The sequence below is a fragment of the Coccinella septempunctata genome, chromosome X (assembly GCF_907165205.1).
Source record: "Coccinella septempunctata chromosome X, icCocSept1.1, whole genome shotgun sequence".
NCBI lineage: Eukaryota > Metazoa > Arthropoda > Insecta > Coleoptera > Coccinellidae > Coccinella > Coccinella septempunctata.
The window spans coordinates 9,344,941-9,365,241 of NC_058198.1; the positions used below are offsets into that span (position 1 = coordinate 9,344,941).

General features: G+C 33.3%; 4 protein-coding genes across 4 annotated transcripts; 1 reads left to right on the top strand and 3 right to left on the bottom strand.

Moving 5' to 3' along the window:
- Positions 1–410: 410 nt before the first annotated feature.
- Positions 411–2,157, bottom strand: LOC123321911 (lipoprotein lipase-like). The gene is made up of 4 exons (XM_044909697.1): positions 2,002–2,157; positions 1,154–1,804; positions 847–1,096; positions 411–653 (listed from the first exon to the last, which is right to left on the bottom strand). Exons 1-4 carry the CDS (start codon positions 2,057–2,059, stop codon positions 587–589), a joined length of 1,026 nt encoding a protein of 341 aa, XP_044765632.1. The 5' UTR covers positions 2,060–2,157; the 3' UTR covers positions 411–586.
- A 5,684-nt stretch (positions 2,158–7,841) lies between these two features.
- On the bottom strand, positions 7,842–10,314 carry LOC123321910 (protein ABHD8-like). The gene is made up of 4 exons (XM_044909696.1): positions 9,643–10,314; positions 9,262–9,586; positions 8,555–9,190; positions 7,842–8,501 (listed from the first exon to the last, which is right to left on the bottom strand). The coding sequence occupies exons 1-4, from the start codon at positions 10,029–10,031 to the stop codon at positions 8,388–8,390; spliced, it is 1,464 nt and encodes a 487-aa protein (XP_044765631.1). The 5' UTR covers positions 10,032–10,314; the 3' UTR covers positions 7,842–8,387.
- A 695-nt stretch (positions 10,315–11,009) lies between these two features.
- Positions 11,010–15,533, bottom strand: LOC123321373 (actin-related protein 5). Its single transcript, XM_044908919.1, has 6 exons — positions 15,218–15,533; positions 14,829–15,161; positions 14,293–14,715; positions 13,846–14,222; positions 13,608–13,794; positions 11,010–11,692 (listed from the first exon to the last, which is right to left on the bottom strand). The coding sequence occupies exons 1-6, from the start codon at positions 15,318–15,320 to the stop codon at positions 11,142–11,144; spliced, it is 1,974 nt and encodes a 657-aa protein (XP_044764854.1). The 5' UTR covers positions 15,321–15,533; the 3' UTR covers positions 11,010–11,141.
- Positions 15,534–15,666: 133 nt separating this feature from the next.
- Positions 15,667–19,610, top strand: LOC123321374 (alpha/beta hydrolase domain-containing protein 17B). The gene is made up of 3 exons (XM_044908920.1): positions 15,667–16,447; positions 17,079–17,211; positions 17,541–19,610. Exons 1-3 carry the CDS (start codon positions 15,804–15,806, stop codon positions 17,622–17,624), a joined length of 861 nt encoding a protein of 286 aa, XP_044764855.1. The 5' UTR covers positions 15,667–15,803; the 3' UTR covers positions 17,625–19,610.
- Positions 19,611–20,301: the final 691 nt, after the last annotated feature.

Consider the following 20,301-nt stretch of genomic DNA (forward strand, 5'->3'; position numbering starts at 1 on the left):
GTTTCAAGTCGGAATTCCGAGATATATAAGTCAGAATTCTGAGTTGCAAATTGTGAATCTGTTTTCTGAGATGCAAGTTGTTATGGTGGAATAGACGTAGTACGGTTAACAGTAAGTTTTTGTCATTATGATGGCTTTTGTTCAAGTGGGTGATTTGAACAAAACGTCTGTATACTAAACAACACTGTAGTTGAAGTGATGTGAAAAATAGAATCTAATGAGTTCGTCCAACATTTAAGAAACAACTTCAGATGCCGACTTGTAACTCAGAATTCTGACTTGTGTATCCGAATTTCGACTACAAGTGGAAAAAAAATATTTTTCTTCGGTACTTTATCGCTTCCTTACAATAGTGAAGTGCAGTGTTTGGACCTGAGTTTGGAACTTTCTCATTTTAAATCAGAAAGAAATTGCATTAAAAAAATTTATTAAAAGTATAAAATAATGCGGATTTTCGTATTTACAACAATACAATTATTTATAGATTTTCAAGGTAATTTCATGAAACACAGCATAAGTATATATAATATCTTACAAGGGCAACAAATTATTGATATTTGAAGAATCCATGTCACAGTAGTGCAAATTAGGTTCTGAAGTCTTCAGCAAAGGGTTCCTTTGATTTCGTCTCCAAGTAGTAAGTTCCTCTAGCACTGTAAGCAAAAGAAGGCATGAATAAAAGCAATAATGGACAAAAAATATGATTGATTCAAAGAAAAATTACATATTCTCGAAATCCAGTGTGAAATGAAGGCTCCAAATCTTACTCCACAGAAAGTGAAAGTTGGAGCCTTAATTTCTAAATAAAAAATATGATTTTCTTGGTCTGGAAGAAAGTCTACTCACTTCTTGTTAACGGTGAATTCTCCCATTACGGATTCACTAGAGTTGCACTTTCCTTTTTTGAAATGGCTGTAACTGTCACATTTGAAAGCACGGAACTCTCTCACTTTGTCCCTGATTGACTCAGCGAAGTACATATAGGATCTTGAGTGTGCACAAGAGCCGAAAACATCCAAGAAGCAACCTGGCTGTGAAGTTCCACCGTTGGGGTAGTAATCAGCATGACCAATTGGGCTCAAAAAGCCTAGACGTCCTGAGAAAACAAACAAATATGTAGAAACAAGACCTAAAAAATTTTTTTTCGACTTACCTCCACTAGTGTGTATTATTTCAACGAAATCGGCATCTGTGGTATCCAAACGGTCATCGATGTTGTGCAAAGTGAATAAAGGGGATGCTGGGTCCAGACCTACAATGTAATCGACTTTCTGCTTTGTGTTAGCTCCTGCTACCCCAGCAACATGAGCCCCTAAGCTATGTCCAATTATAACGAAATCCTTGTATGACTTTTTATACTTCTCGGTGATGTTGTTTATGAATTGTCCGACAAATTGACCGATTTTCCTCACAGAAAATCTGGCTGTGAAGTAGTTTTTGTTGGCTAATTTTCCCCAATCCACAACTATCACATTTACATCGGCATTGTCCAGCAGAGCTCCTTTCACCAGTGTGTTCACTGAGCTGGTGTAGTCATTGTTCCATCCATGTATGATGAAGACAACCCTTTTTTTATGATTGAATTTGGAATTAGCCAGTTCTGATACATCGTTGTTCTCAATGAGGTAAGGTGTATCTTTGTTCTTTTTCGTATACAGGTAGTAATGGATATCTGCAACTGTAGCACTCTTTTGAAGCCTCACATCTTGCAGGTCCATCACTCTGTATTCGCCCTCTTCCGTTTGGGTCAATATGACATCACGATGGTCCGGAGAATATTCATCGAGACGGATGTTAGAATTGCCTGGGAACAAAAAATATTCAATAAAAAAAAATTCAATGATCAATTAAACAGAATTGATTTAATTTTGAGAAGTTGAATTTGGGAGATCCAAAAAATGGAAGGAAGGCAGAAGTGGGAACGTTCACTCGATAAGACACTTTTCTAATAAAATAGGCACTTTCACTGCTAAGCACTCGAGACCATTCTCAGCCACTTACCAATGGAGGCAGCCTTTAAAGTTGTAACCGCAAGAAGCAGTACGAACAGTGGTCTCATTTTTCACTATTGTGTGTGTGTCTTCTATCGAATTTGGTTCTGAATAAACTGATGACAGACCCCTCGATCACCTCCTTTTAAATAGTAAGAAAAATCGAAATATCAGTCGGATGAATTTTCAGGATCTCGATCGTATCAATTGATAAAATGAGATAAAGTTCCTTTCGCGAATTCCATTGTTTCATAAATATGTTTCAGTAGTTTAATCCATACATATTGTGAGTTGCATTAATAGATTCCTATCTCATTTTTTGAATAGGATTTTTTAGAAGCAACTTCATCAGGATGATCTGGATAATCTTTGCTTGACGTGTAGCTTATTAATCTTCGAAGATAAGAATGATGGAGCTAGGGGTATCTTTGAATGCGTTTTTTATCAGACTTAATGTTGATGATGATGGTCATGTATACAGCTAATTGTGCAGTCAAATCGGCCGAAAGCCAATTTTTTCGAACCTATCGAAGAATTTTCAATTATATTTTTTGTTACCCCATCAATCTGAATACACAGGTACTGCATGAAAGACATCATGCTGCTAGTTCTTCCTGACTGGTTGAAGGTAAGATCAAAGATCTGAATAAGACAGAACCTTCCCGTATTAAACACAACTAACACTTATAAATGGTTTTCAGATTCAGCAAATTTCTGATGATTTATTGGCTCCTTTGGAGATCTCTTAGAATAAACTAGTAGAGCCTATACAGGGTGAGTCTTTGACTCGTACAAATATTTTAACAGTAGATTATTGAAGTCAAAAGAAACACTTTTTTCCTTTACCATTTTTTCCCAATCGGCTCGGTTTAAAAGATACAGGCTGTTGAAAAACCATAAAGAAATCTCACAAACGGTGTTATCGAATGAAAAGAATTTCGGAATATAGTTTTTCATTTGTTTGATGAATCATTTTCAAACACAAAGTCTTCCAGTTTTCTCATACATTATTATGACCATAACGTACCATAAAAATACCAAAAATTCGAAGAACCCAACTCTGAAAACTAAGTTGGACGCTATCTACGGAATATTTGAATGTTTAGTAAAATAAAAGTATTTTCATATTTTCTCGTATAATGCGCAGTTTCTGAGTAGTTTCATTTTCAAAAATTTTAAGGTATTATGTGAAATTTGAAAAATTAAGTACGAATGCTACTCTTTTTAAAAGATCCACAGATGTGTAGTGTCTCAGATTTAGCTAGTCATGCTGAAGGTAATTTTGTTTTTCCAAGGATGGCACAGCTTATTATGAAAATTTAAAATGGCCTTTTCCTTTTATCAGGGCTAAATAGGAAAAATGGTATAGGAGAAAAGTTATTCTTTTGACCTCAAGAATCTACAGTTGAAATATTTGTACGAGTCAGAGACTCGACCTGTATGTTTCCAGGAACTTCCATGTAAAATTTAAGATTTCACTTGAAATATTCATAACACTTTCCGAATAATGGTACAAAAAGATTCCATTACACAAAAAAAACGAGAACCTCATTTTATTTTAATAAAATAGAGAGCAAAAAGTGTAGAGAAGTTGTTCATTTTTGAGACAAAGATTCCTTCATTCCAAAATACGGTGTTGAAGTTTTTTTAGCGTACTCTATATGCACAGAGTGAGTAAAAATTAATGCATAACTGCGACATTCACTGAATTGAGTATTCTTCTCCAACCCCTTGGATACGCAACCCCATCCTACCGTTTTTCAAGTGACCGTGAGCTGTTGGGTACGCTGCAGCTAAGGGGTTTGAGAAAAATATTAAATAAAAAAAATTGTACTATCATCAGTGTCTTAATTTTAAGGAATTCGTTGAGAATCTATCAATTTGTGTTTTTGATTAAAAAAATGAATAAAGATAGTGGAGAATTCCACTATACATAGTGAAAAAAGTCGGATGGAGTTGTCGTTGAGGCTTTGAAGGAATTAAAGCACTTAATTTTTTTTCCAGGAAAGGTGGGTATAATTGAAAATGAATTGACGGGTTTCACCGTTTTTATTTGGAGTTAAGGCTTGAAGAAATAAAAAAAATCCAGACATATATATGCCCAATCCTGTATAATGTGTACCTAGGTTTTTAGTCTACTGAGTTTCTTCATTTGAAGAATCTCAATTTGAGTTGTTCATCATTGTTCTGGAAATTATCCATAGTTCGCTGCTTGTGATTTGAAGATTTTAAAACCCTTAAAATTTTTGCGTAATAAGGAATGGCGAAAAATTTAAGAAGTGATTCCTTATATTGTCAAAAAATAGTGTGTTACTTTCTTATAACTTTTTTTTTTTGAGTAGCCCTTATGCTTAGATACAGCTCCCTAGAGATGGCACCTGAGAGGCAATTTTTTATTTTTCTCTTGGAAAACAGAAAACTAACATTAATGAAATTGAGAAGACATTCTATGCATGAGAGCAAGGGGGCAATCGAAAAAAATTTGGTGGTGTTCTCCTACAATTGAAAAGGATAGAAAAAGCCACGCCAACAATTGTTTTCTTATGGATATTTATACCATTGAGAAATTAATTTCTGATAACTTGATTGATTTTGAAGGAACGAGGTTTACTATTTCCTTGAAAATGTCTTGGAACCATTGTATCTTGATTGTTTCAATTTTTTTTCACACTTTTTGATCACATATTCAGTAAATTTTCCCTCGATGAAACCATATTCTTTACAGTCGATTGGTCGAAACTTCTGATATTCTATATATTATACCTATACGTTAAATATTTTTTCACTTCTTCTGGTAAGGTGCCATCTTCATCTATGTATTTCAATTATTTTTACTATATTCCATATGAGCGAAAATCTGCCATCGATACTTTCGGATCTAATAATTTCTCTATACGTTTCATACCTCAATTCTAGACCCTCGAATGAAGTCGATCGAAGGGGAAAAAATGAGCTGAAAATATGATTCAACATTATCAGTACCTCTAATCTCAGTACTATAGAAATTATAGAATATAAAACTGGAAAGCGAGTATCAATATTGATTGTATGTAAAAAAATTTTTTAGTATTCGTACAAAGCAATCAGTTGAAAATAAGGGGATGGAATGAAAAATAATCCGATTGTGAGTCACAAAACTCAAAATATGTAACGATTTTATCAGCAAATTTTCAAGCACTGTGTAATTCTCGAGGTACTGAGTACTGAGTATTATCTTATTGTTGATTTCATACAAATTCAGATTTTATCTAAGATCTTACTTGTAAAATGATGAAAAAAGTATTCAATGGATTTGTAGCAATTTTCACAATATGCATGAAGTTTGTGTGTTCACCTTTCTCGTCTGAATTTTGAAATAGAAAACACGAAATCGAATTGCATCGTGTGAGATTCGAGTCAAGATGTCAGAAAATTTTGATCATGTCCTGTCTGCAATGTCACACCAATCGCACTCTCACCTGACCCTCCTCTCACATTAAAACAGCTCGCCAGTACTTTCGGCAAAATATTCTTCAGAACTCCATTGACGAATAATAGTGCCAAAAAGAGAGCTTCGAAGAGCTAGGGGTTTTAAGCAGATGGAACCTTATTCAACCCTGATGCAGACTGCACACCAGTTAAAATCTTTATTTTGTTCATTTTTCCACCGCATATTGTTGTTCTAAAGCATTCTTGCTTCTTGTAATATTTCAGGTTAACCTAACTTAATATATGAGTGAATATATGAAATCGTTTTTTTATTTCCCCTTTTTTATTATTACATATGTACGCAAATTACCTGTCCACTTCAATTTTTGGGCAGTGTGTTTTTATCTAGGAGAGAGGGTTATGCTTGCCACATCTAAGTAAGAGGTCAATTTGGTTGATTCTTAGTGTTTTCAGAAGTGATCCGAAATGGATGAGAATAACAAGCTGGAACTATCAAATCCCAGATTAAGACACACCTCCATATATACTTAATCGTTTTTGAATATCAAAACAATTCAGGATACTTATTGGCATACTCGTGATCCCAACTAGAACTTGTTATTTTATTGATTAACAAACAGATTCTCAAAGATAAAATTTCAAGTATCTATAAATGAGAAAAAATAGATCGAAAATATAATCAGATAAAAAATGTGAAGAAATTTCATTCAAGATTTTCAGCCTCCAACTTTAATGAAAAAATCCCAACTATGCATAGATTGGACATGATGATGTTGTGAGTCGCTACAAAAACAGTTCAATTGAGTTGTTTGTTGGATAAATATTTTGATTTTTTGTATGGAAATTCAACGCTCCCAAATCTTCTTCGTGTTTTTATTTTCAGATAAGATCTCAAAATTTCGCAACTATAGATATACATATAGGTAGGTATATGTGTAATGATTTTCGACACACGTTTGTTCAGGTATTTATTGTCTCGAATTATATAAAGTTTACTTGTTCGGTATTAAAAAGTGTTTCAAATCATCGCAAGTTTTTAAGATTCAATAAAATATATTTTTTTTAGTAGCAATATACTGCTGCAGCTATAATCTCTTCAATTTTTTACAAGTCTCACTACAGGTTTCACAAAAGATTTTATGAAATGAATCAGTTAACGTAATAATGGAACATGTAGATATTACTGGGAGTAATTAAGGTATTATATCAAAAAATCAATTCGTCTATCATTTTCTGTCCTATTTTTATACAAAAATCGATCTCCGTAGCTCGAAAAGCCCAATCAGTCCAATTCAGAAGGTTGAAAATCGAGGAATAAAATTTAAACAAGCCAATATTCCTTGGTGAAGCTTTGTGAAAAAATCAGGACCCTCAAAACGATACCGCTATCTATCTAATTCTGAAAAATGTCGCATTACAACAACTAATTATAACATATATTTATAAATACATGTATCAATTGAAGGACATATATTATATTCCGATTTAGATTGATTGAACAATATTGATGAGGCTGCCTGCGTCACACTTTGAACGTGCAGAACCAATTGTGCGATAAAATTGAAGTGGCTGACGAAAAAAATGGTGTGTTTTAATCTCTTTCATCTTCCCGCCTGTTTCTAGAGCTCCTGAATCGTGAATGTCCGATTATTTTGTCAGGGTTAGACGACTCATCATCATATCATCATAAAATCTCAACCCAATACATTTGAAACTAACTAACTAACTTAGCATAACCACTAGAACACAATAGAGCAGGATCTTATCTGAAATTATGTGTCAATTTTCTGTTATATCTGCGATTATTGTGTGTTTATATATGTATATTCCTTTTCAAAGTCGGTATAGATGGAACACGAGCATTTTTCCCATACAGATTTCCTTCATTCCTTCACTTTCAACCGCATTGGTCAAAATTATCGGCGATTTTTGTGTTTAGTTATATTTTATTTTTATTTCTCTTTACTATATCACAAATATTTAAAATATTATATCTATCTTCATATTATATTAATTAATAATATAATATATAAGGTAATATATGGATATAAACACTTTTGCTTTTGTACATATATTTTATGTGCATTTTTAGTTTCGCGTTTTTTGAGCAAAAACTTTTTGTACAGTGTATCATCCATATGGATGCTGTTTCATTTCGTGTTGTATAATTGAATACTTATTTAACTCCATTAACTAAATAAACAGAGAATGTTTTCATTCATTCAATAAAAAAAGTTTACATTGTAGTTGAATTATGAATTTATCAAGGAAATGAGATGGAATAAGGTTTTTTAAGTCTTGTCATCGAATTATCCAACTTTCCACAGAAAGCAATTTGGTTAAACCTCGAATTCTCAATAAAATTCTGCTTATTATCTCTTGTCAGGAGTACTAGGTGATAAAAAGAATAAAGATTCCAAGTAATCATCGTATATTTTATTTATTACATATAATCCTCCAAAAATATCAGAAATAGTTGGAAATGGAGCAACATGATGCTACCGAATACTTCAGATCTTCCAATACATTTTGTAATTCACAGCATATTAAAATATTTCAGTTACTTATAAATGTATTTTACAGAATAAATAATACGTATATGAGATTTTGTACATAAAATTATTGATTCATGATCTTATCACAGTCTTAGGATGAACAATAAAATTGTGCCACACTTAAGTTTTTCAATTACAACACAAATTCTTTTCTCTTAGAAAAACAGTTAACAATATGGAATATTCAAATAATTCTAATGGAATGAATGCATGATGTGATGAGAATCCTAAAAATTTTTGTCAAACTGTTTTAGTCTTTGAAAATCATCAAAAAGCTCAGTGATAATCGAATCTTAGCTTAATAGAAACAAGTTAACACATTTTGAGAATAATGCGATTATAATACTTTTTATGGACAATTATAACAAAATGGTATCGTATGAAAATTTTCAGTCATAATTTTTTGAACAAGTCAAGGCCAACAATCAAAGAAGCAGAGAATCATATGTGTTAAATGCTCTGGAGTCTCCATCATTGGCATGTGACCTGCATTTGGTATCAATTCGAGAAATGATCGAGGTATTGTCTGGAATAAATTAATGGATAAATATAATAAATTTCAGAAAAAAAAATTCTTACTCTTTCCATCTCGCACTCCTGCACCAAAGTGACCATTTTGTCCTGAAGACCATGAACCAAAAGTGTGGGAACGAATATTCTTCTATGAAACGCAGCATCCCCGCCAGGCCAACTCTGCCCCATTCTAACAAATTCTAATATGTGCCTTGGGGCTCCTTCGTATCCCTCGCAAATATCAAAGAATTTCCCTCTAGGTGGGTAAAATACACTTCTATTAACGCCACAAAAAATGAGAGGTTCAATTAAAGCTTGGAAGTATTCAGAATGAGTCAATTCATCTTGTTGAACTGGGGGTGCTAATGGTGTAGGTCCTCCGCCACTTATTAGTATAATTTTAGAGATGTATGAAGCTCTATGATGATACAAGGCAGTTACAAAGCTACATCCGTAGGAATGTCCGATGAGTATGCATTTCCGATTCTCTTCAGTATTCGTATAATTATCAAATATGGTGAGGGCATGTAGTAATAAATTTTGAAAGGAATAATCGTCTTTTTTATCTGGGGCAGAGCTATAACCATGGCCTAACATATCGGGGGCTACTACTTCATAACCTTTATTAACTAAGCTTTTAATTACCAGCCACCATATGTCGGCAGATGTTCCCATACCATGAAAAAGAAACACCAATGATTTCTGCAGAAAAATATACTTCATAAGCATTCAATGAGGAGAAAAAATTATGTAGCATTGAATGACACACTCACCTTTATTCTTCTATTGTGTCTACAACGTCTGAAGTCTTGAGTATTGTTGGCATCGAGTTCTTTTCCAGGCAGAACTCTACTCTCCCCTTTAATATCCTTATTAGAAATTGAGGTATCACTGGTTTCGATCCCCTGGTGACTTTCGGATTTCAAACCATCTTCGTTCAATGTGAATGCCAAATTGATGACACCAGATGTATTTCTTTTGAGGGATTCCATCATATAATACTCCTGAAGTGCTTCAATTATTGTATTATGAAGCAATCTTTCAACAAAAGTTTCAACATTTGTTATTCTAATAGCTGTCTTTTCATGAAAAGCTGCCCTGAAAATCGAACCACTGTCAGAAAGGCTCAGATGGATTGTTAAATAGTTTCGCACCTTGGAGGTTTATCGATGATATTCACATCTTGACTAGCTAATGTAGAAAGTCTCAGAGATTTCCTGAAAGAACAGTTACAGCTACCAACTCGTTGGGGTTTGTGCGGCTTGTTCCATTTGGTGAACCAATACTCTTCCGATAATGAACTTCGGTTACTCCTCATTTGTTCATTATAAAATTCTAAAGTTTTGGATTTACGTGGTACGTCTGGCAGGATGTGAATGCACCGTAGACGTACTCTCGAATTTATTACCACAAATTCAGAAAATTCCGGTGTTACAGTGTCCACAGGATGGACAGAGTGCTTTGCTCTTAAACAGGAACACAAATTTTCCCAATAAGATTGTATATAACTAGAACAACTCCGTCTATCTTGGTCTTCTAACATGTTGGAAATCAGCGAATAAATAGTGGAACATATGAAAAGAAACTAACGTTATTTATGTCACACCCATTTGTTATGCAGCTGTAATACAGTTAGATCATCTTAATTGAAATTCCAAGTTTGCAATAGCAACCGCATATCTGCAAGTCAATTAGCAGACACTGTACAGTCAATCAGTTTATAATTGTTCATTCCAATATCATGTTAGAAGTGGAGGTTTATGTAAGCGGTGCAACTACAAATAAACTTAAACAACAAACAAAACCAGACCTGACACTTGTTGATTCTGGATTCTGTCAGTGAATAACTAACCTAACATTTCAGACGTTGAGTCAGGGTCAGAGGGTGTAGGTTATGTATGCCAAGAGCCCATTTAAATATATATACCTGTTCTGCTTCCTGCTCCACCGTTGATTGAATCAACCACTTCTCAATAAGTTACTGAATATCAATTAATTTCTTGGGGTCTCGGGCAAGAAGTTCTGATAATGAAATACCTATCAATACCAATATCCAGCCAAGGAGCCAAGTGTCCCATATTTATCTCTTATGATTTATGAGAACAAAGAATGTATAGTTATGATTATACCTTCATTGTTTGAATTTTGATAATGGTCCATGTAGTTGATTATCCTCTACATTCTTGTTGAATTAATTAACCTGTTGATACCAGAAGTAGATTGCTGAAAATGGTAAAATTTTTCTGGATATAATCCTACATTTTTAAGAAAGCTGCTTCAAAGAGATTGTTATTCGCTAAAAATTGTTCATGATTGAAACACACTGGCACTATTAAGTAGAACCTTCTGAAATTTGTGTAAAATTACTTTCTTCAATGACTAAAAGTCTATTCAGGTTCGTTCTCCAATGTCTTTTTACAATGGTTATTGATAGCATAAGCTTCTGTTCTCAAAAAGCTGCGCCATTTTCAAAATAAATTGTTCTAGTTTGTGATGAATTGATATAAAATCAAACAGAATGAAGAAGAAATCATGTTTCGATTTATTGATAACCACATATACAGCACAAAAATCTCTGTACAAGTTGTAATGTAATAAATAAATTGCTGAAATAAAATTACAAAATGTCAAATGAAGAAAACCTAAAATTGTCTCAAGTTTCCACATCAATAGTTTGCCCCTTTGGAGTCTTGTAGAAAGGATTCGAATATGGGTGTGTTACGAAATATTCAGAACCAAACTCCTCGTACATTTGACGTGTCAATAATTTTTTCTTGAATTCCGGATGTTTGGACCATTTTTTCGCACCATACCATGATGTTAAACCAATGTTCTTTGCTACCTTCACATTCACTTTAGATCTGAACGGTCTTACGGAAATCAGATCGCTGAGAACTCTTTCTCTCAGCCCTTTCAATGAAGACAATCCGCCAATAATTATCACATTAGATGCTAGGAGTAACTGATCTTCCGGTTTGAAGAGTGAAAGAACGTAAGCAATAACTTCAGAAAGTCCGGCTTCAGAAGAACCCAGCATGTAAGGTTTGAACAGGAGTTCAGGTGCTCTGAAACGCTCAATTCCAACATGTAACTGGTAAGTTTCGCCGGGATTCACAACTTCCAAGTCATTGGGTTCGTATTCCCTTATGATTTCCTCCAGTTCTAACAGCTTCTCATTTTCAGCATCACTGTCTGTGTCCCCTCCTGAGAATGAAGTAACATATCAAGTCTAGATCATAAATTCATATGACAAAAAAACTCACAACATTCTCAAAGTAAAATAAAAAAAAAAAAAAAAAAAAAAAAAAAAAAAAAGGTTTATTCGTCTAAACAGGAGGTTCTCCCAATTATAAAGACCATACAAGTACAAGGTTGATATAACTAATACAACAGAGTTACATTTACAAAAAAAAAAAAAAATTAAAAATTTACAGGCTAATGATGCATCTGCCCAAGATGCAGCAATTCCCCCAGTTTTAGCTTAAAGGCACGCACACTATCATTGAAGACATCAACATCAGCACATATACCATTGAATTGTCGACATATAGCATATAGAGGTGATTTAATCATCATATTAGTCCTGGGTTTAGGAAGGTACATCACCTGCTGAAGTCTACTACCATTGCGCGGAATACGAAAATTTAGCTTGGCCAGCAAATCAGGGCAATCCATATAGAAATTGAGCAGCTTGAAGAGGACAAGACATTGGCAGTAGATTCTTCTGTTCTCTAAAGACAAAAACGAGAACCTATTCAGAAGCGTGTTATGGTCAAAACCCCGAGGAGGGTAAACTCCATCCAACCTAAATGCCAAGAACTTTAAGAATTGCCTCTGAACAGATTCCAGTCGATCGACGTGAACGTTGTATATTGGACCCCAGACAATACATCCATACTCAAGCCTGGAGCGAACAAACGAATTGAAGAGGACAGTAAAACAGTTGGGATCCTCAAAATCACGACACGCCCTAAAAATGAGGCCAAGCATTCGCTTTGCAGCTGTTGTGATAGAGTTATAATGGTGAAGTAATGTTAATTTATGGTCAAACTCAACTCCCAAATCCCTAATCTGCTGCACTCTTTCCAATACTACCTGGCTTATAGTGTAGACATGTTCAACCAATGTGCTCTTTAGAGTGTAGCTCATGGTTTTGCACTTATTAATATTTAGTGGTAGTTTATTTACAGTGCACCATTGGTCCAGCACATCCAGATCTTGTTGGAGTAACCTACAGTCATTCAAAGATGATATAGTCCTGAAAAGCTTGAAGTCATCCGCAAACAACAAAAAGTAACAGCGCAATTGGTCACCAATATCATTTATAAAAATTAGGAATAGTAGGGGTGCCAAATTACTGCCCTGAGGAACGCCGCTGAGTGCAGGGAAGGAACGAGATTTATGACCTCTAAATTCCACATATAAAATACGATTGGTGAGGTAAGAAAGAAACAGCAGGAGCAACTGACGGTCGAAGCCAAAGCCTTCCAGCTTCTGCAATAGAATTGTGTGATCTACTCTGTCAAAGGCCTTCGAAAAGTCGGTGTATATAGCATCCACTTGCAACTGATTGTCCACAGCCTCACAAACAAATTGTGTAAACATTGCTAAATTAGTAGACGTAGATCTTTTGTTAATAAAACCATGTTGTCTATCCGATATGAGGTTCCTGACAAGGGGAAAGATTCTGTTATATATACACATCTCGAATATCTTTGCAAAGTTGGATAGAAGAGTAATAGGTCTGTAATTCGAGATGTCATTTATTTTCCCGGATTTAAAAACTGGACATATCACGGAAGTTTTCCATATATCTGGGAAGCAACTACTCTTCAAAGCCAAATTATAGATTGTCTGCAGAGGCCTGGAAAACACATGAGCACAGTCCCCCAGAATAAAAGCTGGTATACCATCAAAGCCACTGGTAAAATTAAAAATAAATGGAAATTTCCATCGTTTTGGCTTATGATATCCAACGATTTGGCTAGCATTCGCCAGTGATCTTCAGGGAATCTGAAATGCTAGCTGGAACATTGGATAGAATAGCCCAAAATGATGGAAATACCCCAATAAATCCTACTACTGCAATGAACCTGTCACTCTCTTCCTTATGTCTTACCATCTTTACTAATTGTTTTATATATATCCCAATCTTCGTCTCTCAATCCAAAATCATCATTTCCTTTTTCTTTTCTAGCTAATTGCGAAATAATTCGCATCCTTTCTTGTCCAGCGGCTGTTCTTCTCTTTGCCATATCCTGTTTTTTCTGTTTTCTCAACAGTTTTCTATTCAGTATATCTTGCCTCTAAAAATGATGTAATCAATAAAAATATTATTATTTCAATGATGGACTTACAGATTTCTTAATATTCTGAAGATACTCATTCAAGTCTTTCTCATTCTCAAAAATTATTTTATTTGATTTTGACTGCTTTGCAGGAGGTTCCTCTGTTTCTTCAGAGAACTTCGTTGTTTTCATCTTTATTTTTGTTTTTTCGATTCTCATCGATAGATTCGTGATCGTTTTCTGGAGATCTTGCACATTTTTCAATTGAAAATCTGCTAGGGCATTGTCCAATTCATCTCCATCTATACCAATTTCGTATTTTTCTTGTATATGTAATAACTGCGACAATTTATCTTCGTCCTCAGCTAGTCTTTCTTCCCTTTTTCTTGCATTTATCTCGGTCAACCTACGTGCAAGTTCCTTTTTCCTTTCTTTCTGTTGTTCTACTGAAAATAACGTAAAATTAATGTGCACAAAACTATATACATACATACATTCACATGCCGAGTAACTTACATGTGAGGGTAGATGGTACGTTACAAGTGTATGGTAACTGAATTTTTTTGATATTATTCTCATAGTAATCAGTATCCAACCATCTGTTCAACTCTGACCTATAATCCAAAGCAACTTCACATATTGTGTGCAGTAATTCTTCTACCCTACTGAGTGTTATACTAGTAGAGTGAGCAGGATACTTCAGCTGTAATATTCTATGTAAAAATGTAATAACATGTTGCCCTCCTGTATTCAGCCTCCTCACATTATCAAAAATTGCACTGTGTTTCAAAACTGGAATAACATGACAAGTATGATATCCAAGACTTACAATTAAAGCATTCTCTTGCTGAGGGTCAGAAAAAAATCGACCAAATAGTGAATCTACACCATATGATAATCCAGGCACATTATAACATTCAAATAACAGCTCTGTCATATCTGAAAATAAAGGTAGTTTAAATGTAGAGACAACTTAGAGACTAATGAAATAATTCAAATTACTCTACTTGAGCATTCGAAGTAATTCAATATCAAGTATAAGTGCAAATTACATTGTCTAGATGAATTGGGATTTAAAAATGCCTCTGTTAGAACAATTGGATGAGCTATATTGTCTGTATCAATTCCTAAATGAGAGAATGCATAATCAAATAACTGTTCCTGGGCTTCGAAATGGGTTACGATATTTTTATCAAACTGAGACTTGAGCTGAAATCTTACTGCTTCAATGTTTACTATATCATTTCCAACTTGAATCAGAGGTATTTGAGAAGTATCTGAATTTTCTTTTTTATAGCGTTCTTTTCTCAGCTTCGCAATCAAATTTTTGAATACTAATAATGGTTCAGAATTCGTAGCCCAACCAACGCGACACTGGTATGAACCTAAAATAATAAATATTGTTTTTGGGGTACATTGGAAGCTGCAAACAATTTTTCACCATTATCAATTATTATAGGTGTGGAATTATTTCTCAAGGAAGATGTATATGTATGTACAATGTCAGGTACAGGTTTCAAATCCTGGAATTCCAATAAATCCATTTTATATCATTTGGGAAATTATCTATCAGCAAATTGAATGCTTTGAAATTTTTGAATACATTTGAAATTTTGACACTTGGATAACCTTTCTTCTGAATTTTAGAACATAGATTCCGGAACCTAAAGTACGATAATTTTTGAATTTCCCTAATTATCGATTTGTGAAGACATGACGTACAACAGATCTCTTAAAACTATTCTAAGGGATGAACTCGTAGTATGATATATCTCATATTGATTATTCCCAGCTGAGCTTATTTTCTTTTCATTTAAAATTTTAAATGAGTCAATGAGTTGATTAGTCATACACACACTGCTTTCCCTTTGCCATGTCAGGTGGCAGCATTGCATTATGCTTTCCTTAGTTCTTTGCCTACAAAATGGCGATGTCAACAATGAGAAGATGAGTAGTGTCTTTGAGAATTAAAATAAACATTTATTTCTTTCAGTTAGTTTAGAATTTCGTTTAATTTACTATAAAAGATGAATGGGTTAAGTTTCAGTGAGTTGTGTTGTCTTTTTTGTTGCCCTCCTTGTCCGGACAGAATTGCAGCAAAATTGGCATTTTTACCACCTGAGCCAACTTACGAATTCTCGTCAGACGAAAGTGGAATATGTACTTATACATTAACCGAGAGGGCAGAGTGGCAATATTCTGAAAGAGATAAGGAAAAACTAGAGGGTTTCTTCACGAGGACAGAAAGAGGCAACAAAATAGCCTGTCTTTTTGTTAGGTGTAGTCCCACAGCCAAATTTACCATCCTCTTTTCACATGGAAATGCTGTTGATTTGGGACAAATGAGTAGTTTTTATTTAGGACTAGGTTCTCGAATTAACTGCAATATCTTCAGTTATGATTATTCAGGATATGGTATTAGTGAAGGAAAACCGTCTGAAAAGAACCTTTATGCTGATATTGATGCGGCATGGCAAGCACTGAGAATGAGATATGGGATCAGTCCAGAAAATATTATTCTTTATGGTCAGAGCATAGGGACAGTGCCTACAGTTGATCTAGCATCAAGATACGATGTGGGTGCTGTTATTCTTCATTCACCTCTAATGTCTGGCATGAGAGTAGCCTTTCCCAACACAAAAAGGACCTGGTTTTTTGATGCATTTCCTAGGTAAGATTTTATCAACAAGTTTTCTCCTGATTCAGACATGAATATTTCACATATGTTTCATTATAGAATTGATCTTTGTTTTCTTCATATATTTTATGAAAATATCCTTATCTCCAGTTCTGAAGAATATTGCCATATTTGTAAATATGGGTATCAGGAAATTGGAAAACAAAAAACAGGTTTCTGATAGATAGTGTTATCTCTAAGAATTATTGTCTGTAATCCAAGGAAATAAACCACTCTGTTATATTTTCCCTCAACTCTTATCTCCTTCTGTAATCATGAAACCAGAAAAAAAAAAAGAATTTCAACTCGATTTTCCTTGATTTTAAATGCTACCTTATTACTGATAGAAATGAAATTGAGCCAATTGCAATATTATTTCTGATAAGATATATTTCCTTCATTAAACAATTTACATTTTTTTCATTTCTGATTTACTTTATCATTCCAGTTAACTAAATGATAGGAAAATATGTTTATTCTTATGAGTAATATGTTTATTACAATTTTTTTAAATAGTAAATTAATCAGCCATAGTTCTTCATAATTTCAAAATTCTTCATAATCTTTTTCTTAATATTAGGAGGTATTTTTTATGTTTAAATTTGAGATTCCTTTTTTTTTACAGTATTGATAAAGTTTCTAAAGTTATGTCACCCACCTTGGTTATTCACGGTACAGAGGATGAAGTTATAGACTTTTCTCATGGTTTGACAATCTTCGAAAAATGTCCAAGAGCTGTAGAACCATTATGGGTAGAAGTAAGTATTATGTTCAATCAACTCCTGAAGATTTGACAATCTACCAAACCTGATTGTACTGGAAAGAATCATTGCTTAGTAATTTAATCAAAATTCCAAAACCTACTTGACAACAAATATTTGGAACGAATTATATTTCAATAAGTTCTCCAAAACCATCACTTCATGTTTATCTTTTTCTATTAGTGTTTCTGAAGGCTGTCAAGAATTAAGTGATTGCCATTTCTGGCAAGTTTTGACTGGCCTGTGTAGTTTAGAATCAGGACAGTCTTTTCATCATTATATTGAAGCAACGAATTTGGTCTGATATATGAATTAATTATTTTCAGGGTGCTGGCCATAATGATGTAGAATTATATAACGTGTACTTAGAAAGACTTAAACAATTCGTCAGTGTCGAACTTGCCAACTGACAAACAATAGATTTCGATGAATACAATTTTTGTTCAGATACATCAAGTTCCTTAACTGAAAAGTGCTCTAAATAAAAGGAGAAAATCCTGTGGTCACCGCAATTCTACTTGAAGTTCAAAGTGTTTATGAAAGATTCTTAAGGGACATGTGTTTAACATTCTGGAACATTTATTAAATTATTCGGACAATCTCTTCTTAAGTGATGCAATGTTTAAATGTAGATAAGGACAATTCAGTGATATCCATCATTATATTATTTTTTTTACAAATAAGATTGTTTCTGTTTTTACCACTTGATATGAGATGAAAAATGAGTTCAAATGTGTGTACCTGAAGGTAAATAAGTTGTGAACTGAAGTACTGCACATGAGAAAATGGCATATTTGTAACCTTCTATATACACCTGCCCTAAAATTAAAACTTTATCTTTACTTCCTTTTTTTTTGTGAATACATAATTTAAGACAAAAATTAAATTCAATTTCACAAGCCCAGCTTTTTGTGTGAGAAAACTTAGCTGTGTATGAATCAGTCTAAAACTGATGGAATATATGCTCTCAAGACATTGAATGAGTTTGCTCTGAACCCGCTGAAGAATATTAGTTTCACATTCAAGTCATTCATGAGTCAGAACAGGTACGAGTGAACTCGTTTTCGAATTCTCTAATATGTAAAAACTAGAACCCTTGTAAATGGGAAATTTCTCATAGGTAATGCGGGATATATTTTTCACATCCTTGCAATGTTCATAAAATGGGAAGTTTTCTCATTGCTTAGTAATTTTTAATACCATCGCTATTTCATATTACACTATTTATTACGATACATGTTTTAAAAGTTCTAATCCTTTTGAAATACATAATTGTTCAATTACCAATTTGTGTATATAATTGAAGTGAAGAAAATTCCACAAAAATAGATATCAATCTTACTATTATATTAAGTGATCTTTATTGTACTGGCTGAATTCTTCCGTGAATCTTGAGAAAAATTGGATTGAATTTGATCAAGCATTTTCCGATAAACTTTTGTTCATGAAGCTGACTACTTGTAGTCCGCCAATTTCTGTCATTGTTGTAGTTTTACTTCATAACATTGTAAGAGTTATGAACAAAAACGAAATGTGCATTTTTCAATGCGGTAACTACTTTCCTGTGTAAACAGGCTGTTTACTATTTTATGTGATTAGAAGATGTATTTTGAATTTTCAAAGTACAATGTGCAATAGTGATATTTTGACAGAGTTTTTGTTCATATCAATTTACGCAGGAATTGTGCTGTTCATTTTGATCTCACTGTACACTTAATACTTTATCAGAAGGTTTAAATATTTATTGCTCGAAAAATAACAATCTGTTCGAATGAGTGACAAAAATTCAATTGAATAGGTATAAATTTGGACATCTACCATCAGAAGTTCCACAATTTGGCATCGATGAGTAATTTAGAATAACAAATGTTAATTGAATATGAGCTGTTTAATTATTTAAGATGAGTAGCTTCAATTTTTACCATTCCAAATCAGACTTTGTTTGAATGATTAAACAATTTGTATAATTTTCACAATATCAAGCTTAGCCGAATTTTCCTTTATCTCATTCTCATAACTTTAATTTTTTATCTAAATGGTATATGTTGTGCTTCCACATCAAATTTGGTATTTCTCAAACATTTATATGTTTATAACACAAAATTCAATTAATAAAAAACATGAAAATGCCACCAATGTTCCATTTCAAATGCCAAATTGACAATAAGCATATAACATTCATCCCAGTTACTCCCTTAATTAGTCATATTGAAATTTATATTTTTTTCAGAAAATTATTGTTGATCCATATTATACATTTGTATTGTTTTATTGTTTATAACTAAAGGGTAAAATTTCAGAAAAACATTATCTGAAATATTCGAGATTCCTCTTGTTATTTTCAAGCATAATGATTTTTTTTACTGATTTTTTCCAATAAATTATATTTGACTGAATCCAGAGTAAAGTTTTTTTTAGGAATATCTTATAAACTCTCAGTAATGAAGAACTGACAAAATGGTAAGTATTGTTCTTATTTTGCGAGGTGATTCAGGTATAAAAACTCAATTTCTTCCTCTAAAAGATTGTTTCCATAAAAAATTTCGAAGCCATAATCATAACATGACAATTTTATTGAGCAGCTCAATAAAATGAACATATTGAATGTTCTGAAAAAAAAAAAATATAGCTTGACGGTAAAGAGGTGAACTAAAAACAGAATATTACTATTTTAACTAACATGAATTGTTAAACCACAACACGTATTTCGCTATCACAGTAGCATCTTCAGGTGGGTGGAAATTATTTTTTAAAAAAGTCGAACTTTGCATTGAGGGTGAAGTAGAACTAAAAATTTTTGAAGAATTCGTTAAATCTTATACTTTTTCAAATATGGTATTTTTGCTACTTTGAATAGGTACATAATTCTTTGAAGTCTCATCATTCAACACGAAAAGCTCTACATCCACATATTTAAAAGGGAATTGGGTTTTTCTGAAAAGAAAACACAATTAATTTAACATCCTTAAATTATTACGACCAGTTTATATTTGAGTGTGATCTAACATGAATCTGGCGAAGAAGGTACCATTGTATGACTGCATGTGTGTACCTTCGTGATTAACAGTGACTTCCTTTTTAATCTCT

Coding starts and splice junctions, on each gene's coding strand:
- LOC123321911 (XM_044909697.1), bottom strand. CDS start 2,059: ATGAGACCACTGTTCGTACTGCTTCTTGCGGTTACAACTTTAAAGGCT. Junction 1,097..1,153: donor AATAATACACACTAGTGGAG/GTAAGTCGAAAA, acceptor TTGTTTTCTCAG/GACGTCTAGGCTTTTTGAGC. Junction 654..846: donor GAATTCACCGTTAACAAGAA/GTGAGTAGACTT, acceptor TTTTGCTTACAG/TGCTAGAGGAACTTACTACT.
- LOC123321910 (XM_044909696.1), bottom strand. CDS start 10,031: ATGTTAGAAGACCAAGATAGACGGAGTTGTTCTAGTTATATACAATCT. Junction 9,587..9,642: donor ATCATCGATAAACCTCCAAG/GTGCGAAACTAT, acceptor TTCGATTTTCAG/GGCAGCTTTTCATGAAAAGA. Junction 8,502..8,554: donor AGGAGTGCGAGATGGAAAGA/GTAAGAATTTTT, acceptor AATTTATTCCAG/ACAATACCTCGATCATTTCT.
- LOC123321373 (XM_044908919.1), bottom strand. CDS start 15,320: ATGGATTTATTGGAATTCCAGGATTTGAAACCTGTACCTGACATTGTA. Junction 15,162..15,217: donor ACCTATAATAATTGATAATG/GTGAAAAATTGT, acceptor TTATTATTTTAG/GTTCATACCAGTGTCGCGTT. Junction 13,795..13,845: donor TTCAGAATATTAAGAAATCT/GTAAGTCCATCA, acceptor CATCATTTTTAG/AGGCAAGATATACTGAATAG.
- LOC123321374 (XM_044908920.1), top strand. CDS start 15,804: ATGAATGGGTTAAGTTTCAGTGAGTTGTGTTGTCTTTTTTGTTGCCCT. Junction 16,448..17,078: donor TTTTTTGATGCATTTCCTAG/GTAAGATTTTAT, acceptor TTTTTTTTACAG/TATTGATAAAGTTTCTAAAG. Junction 17,212..17,540: donor TAGAACCATTATGGGTAGAA/GTAAGTATTATG, acceptor AATTATTTTCAG/GGTGCTGGCCATAATGATGT.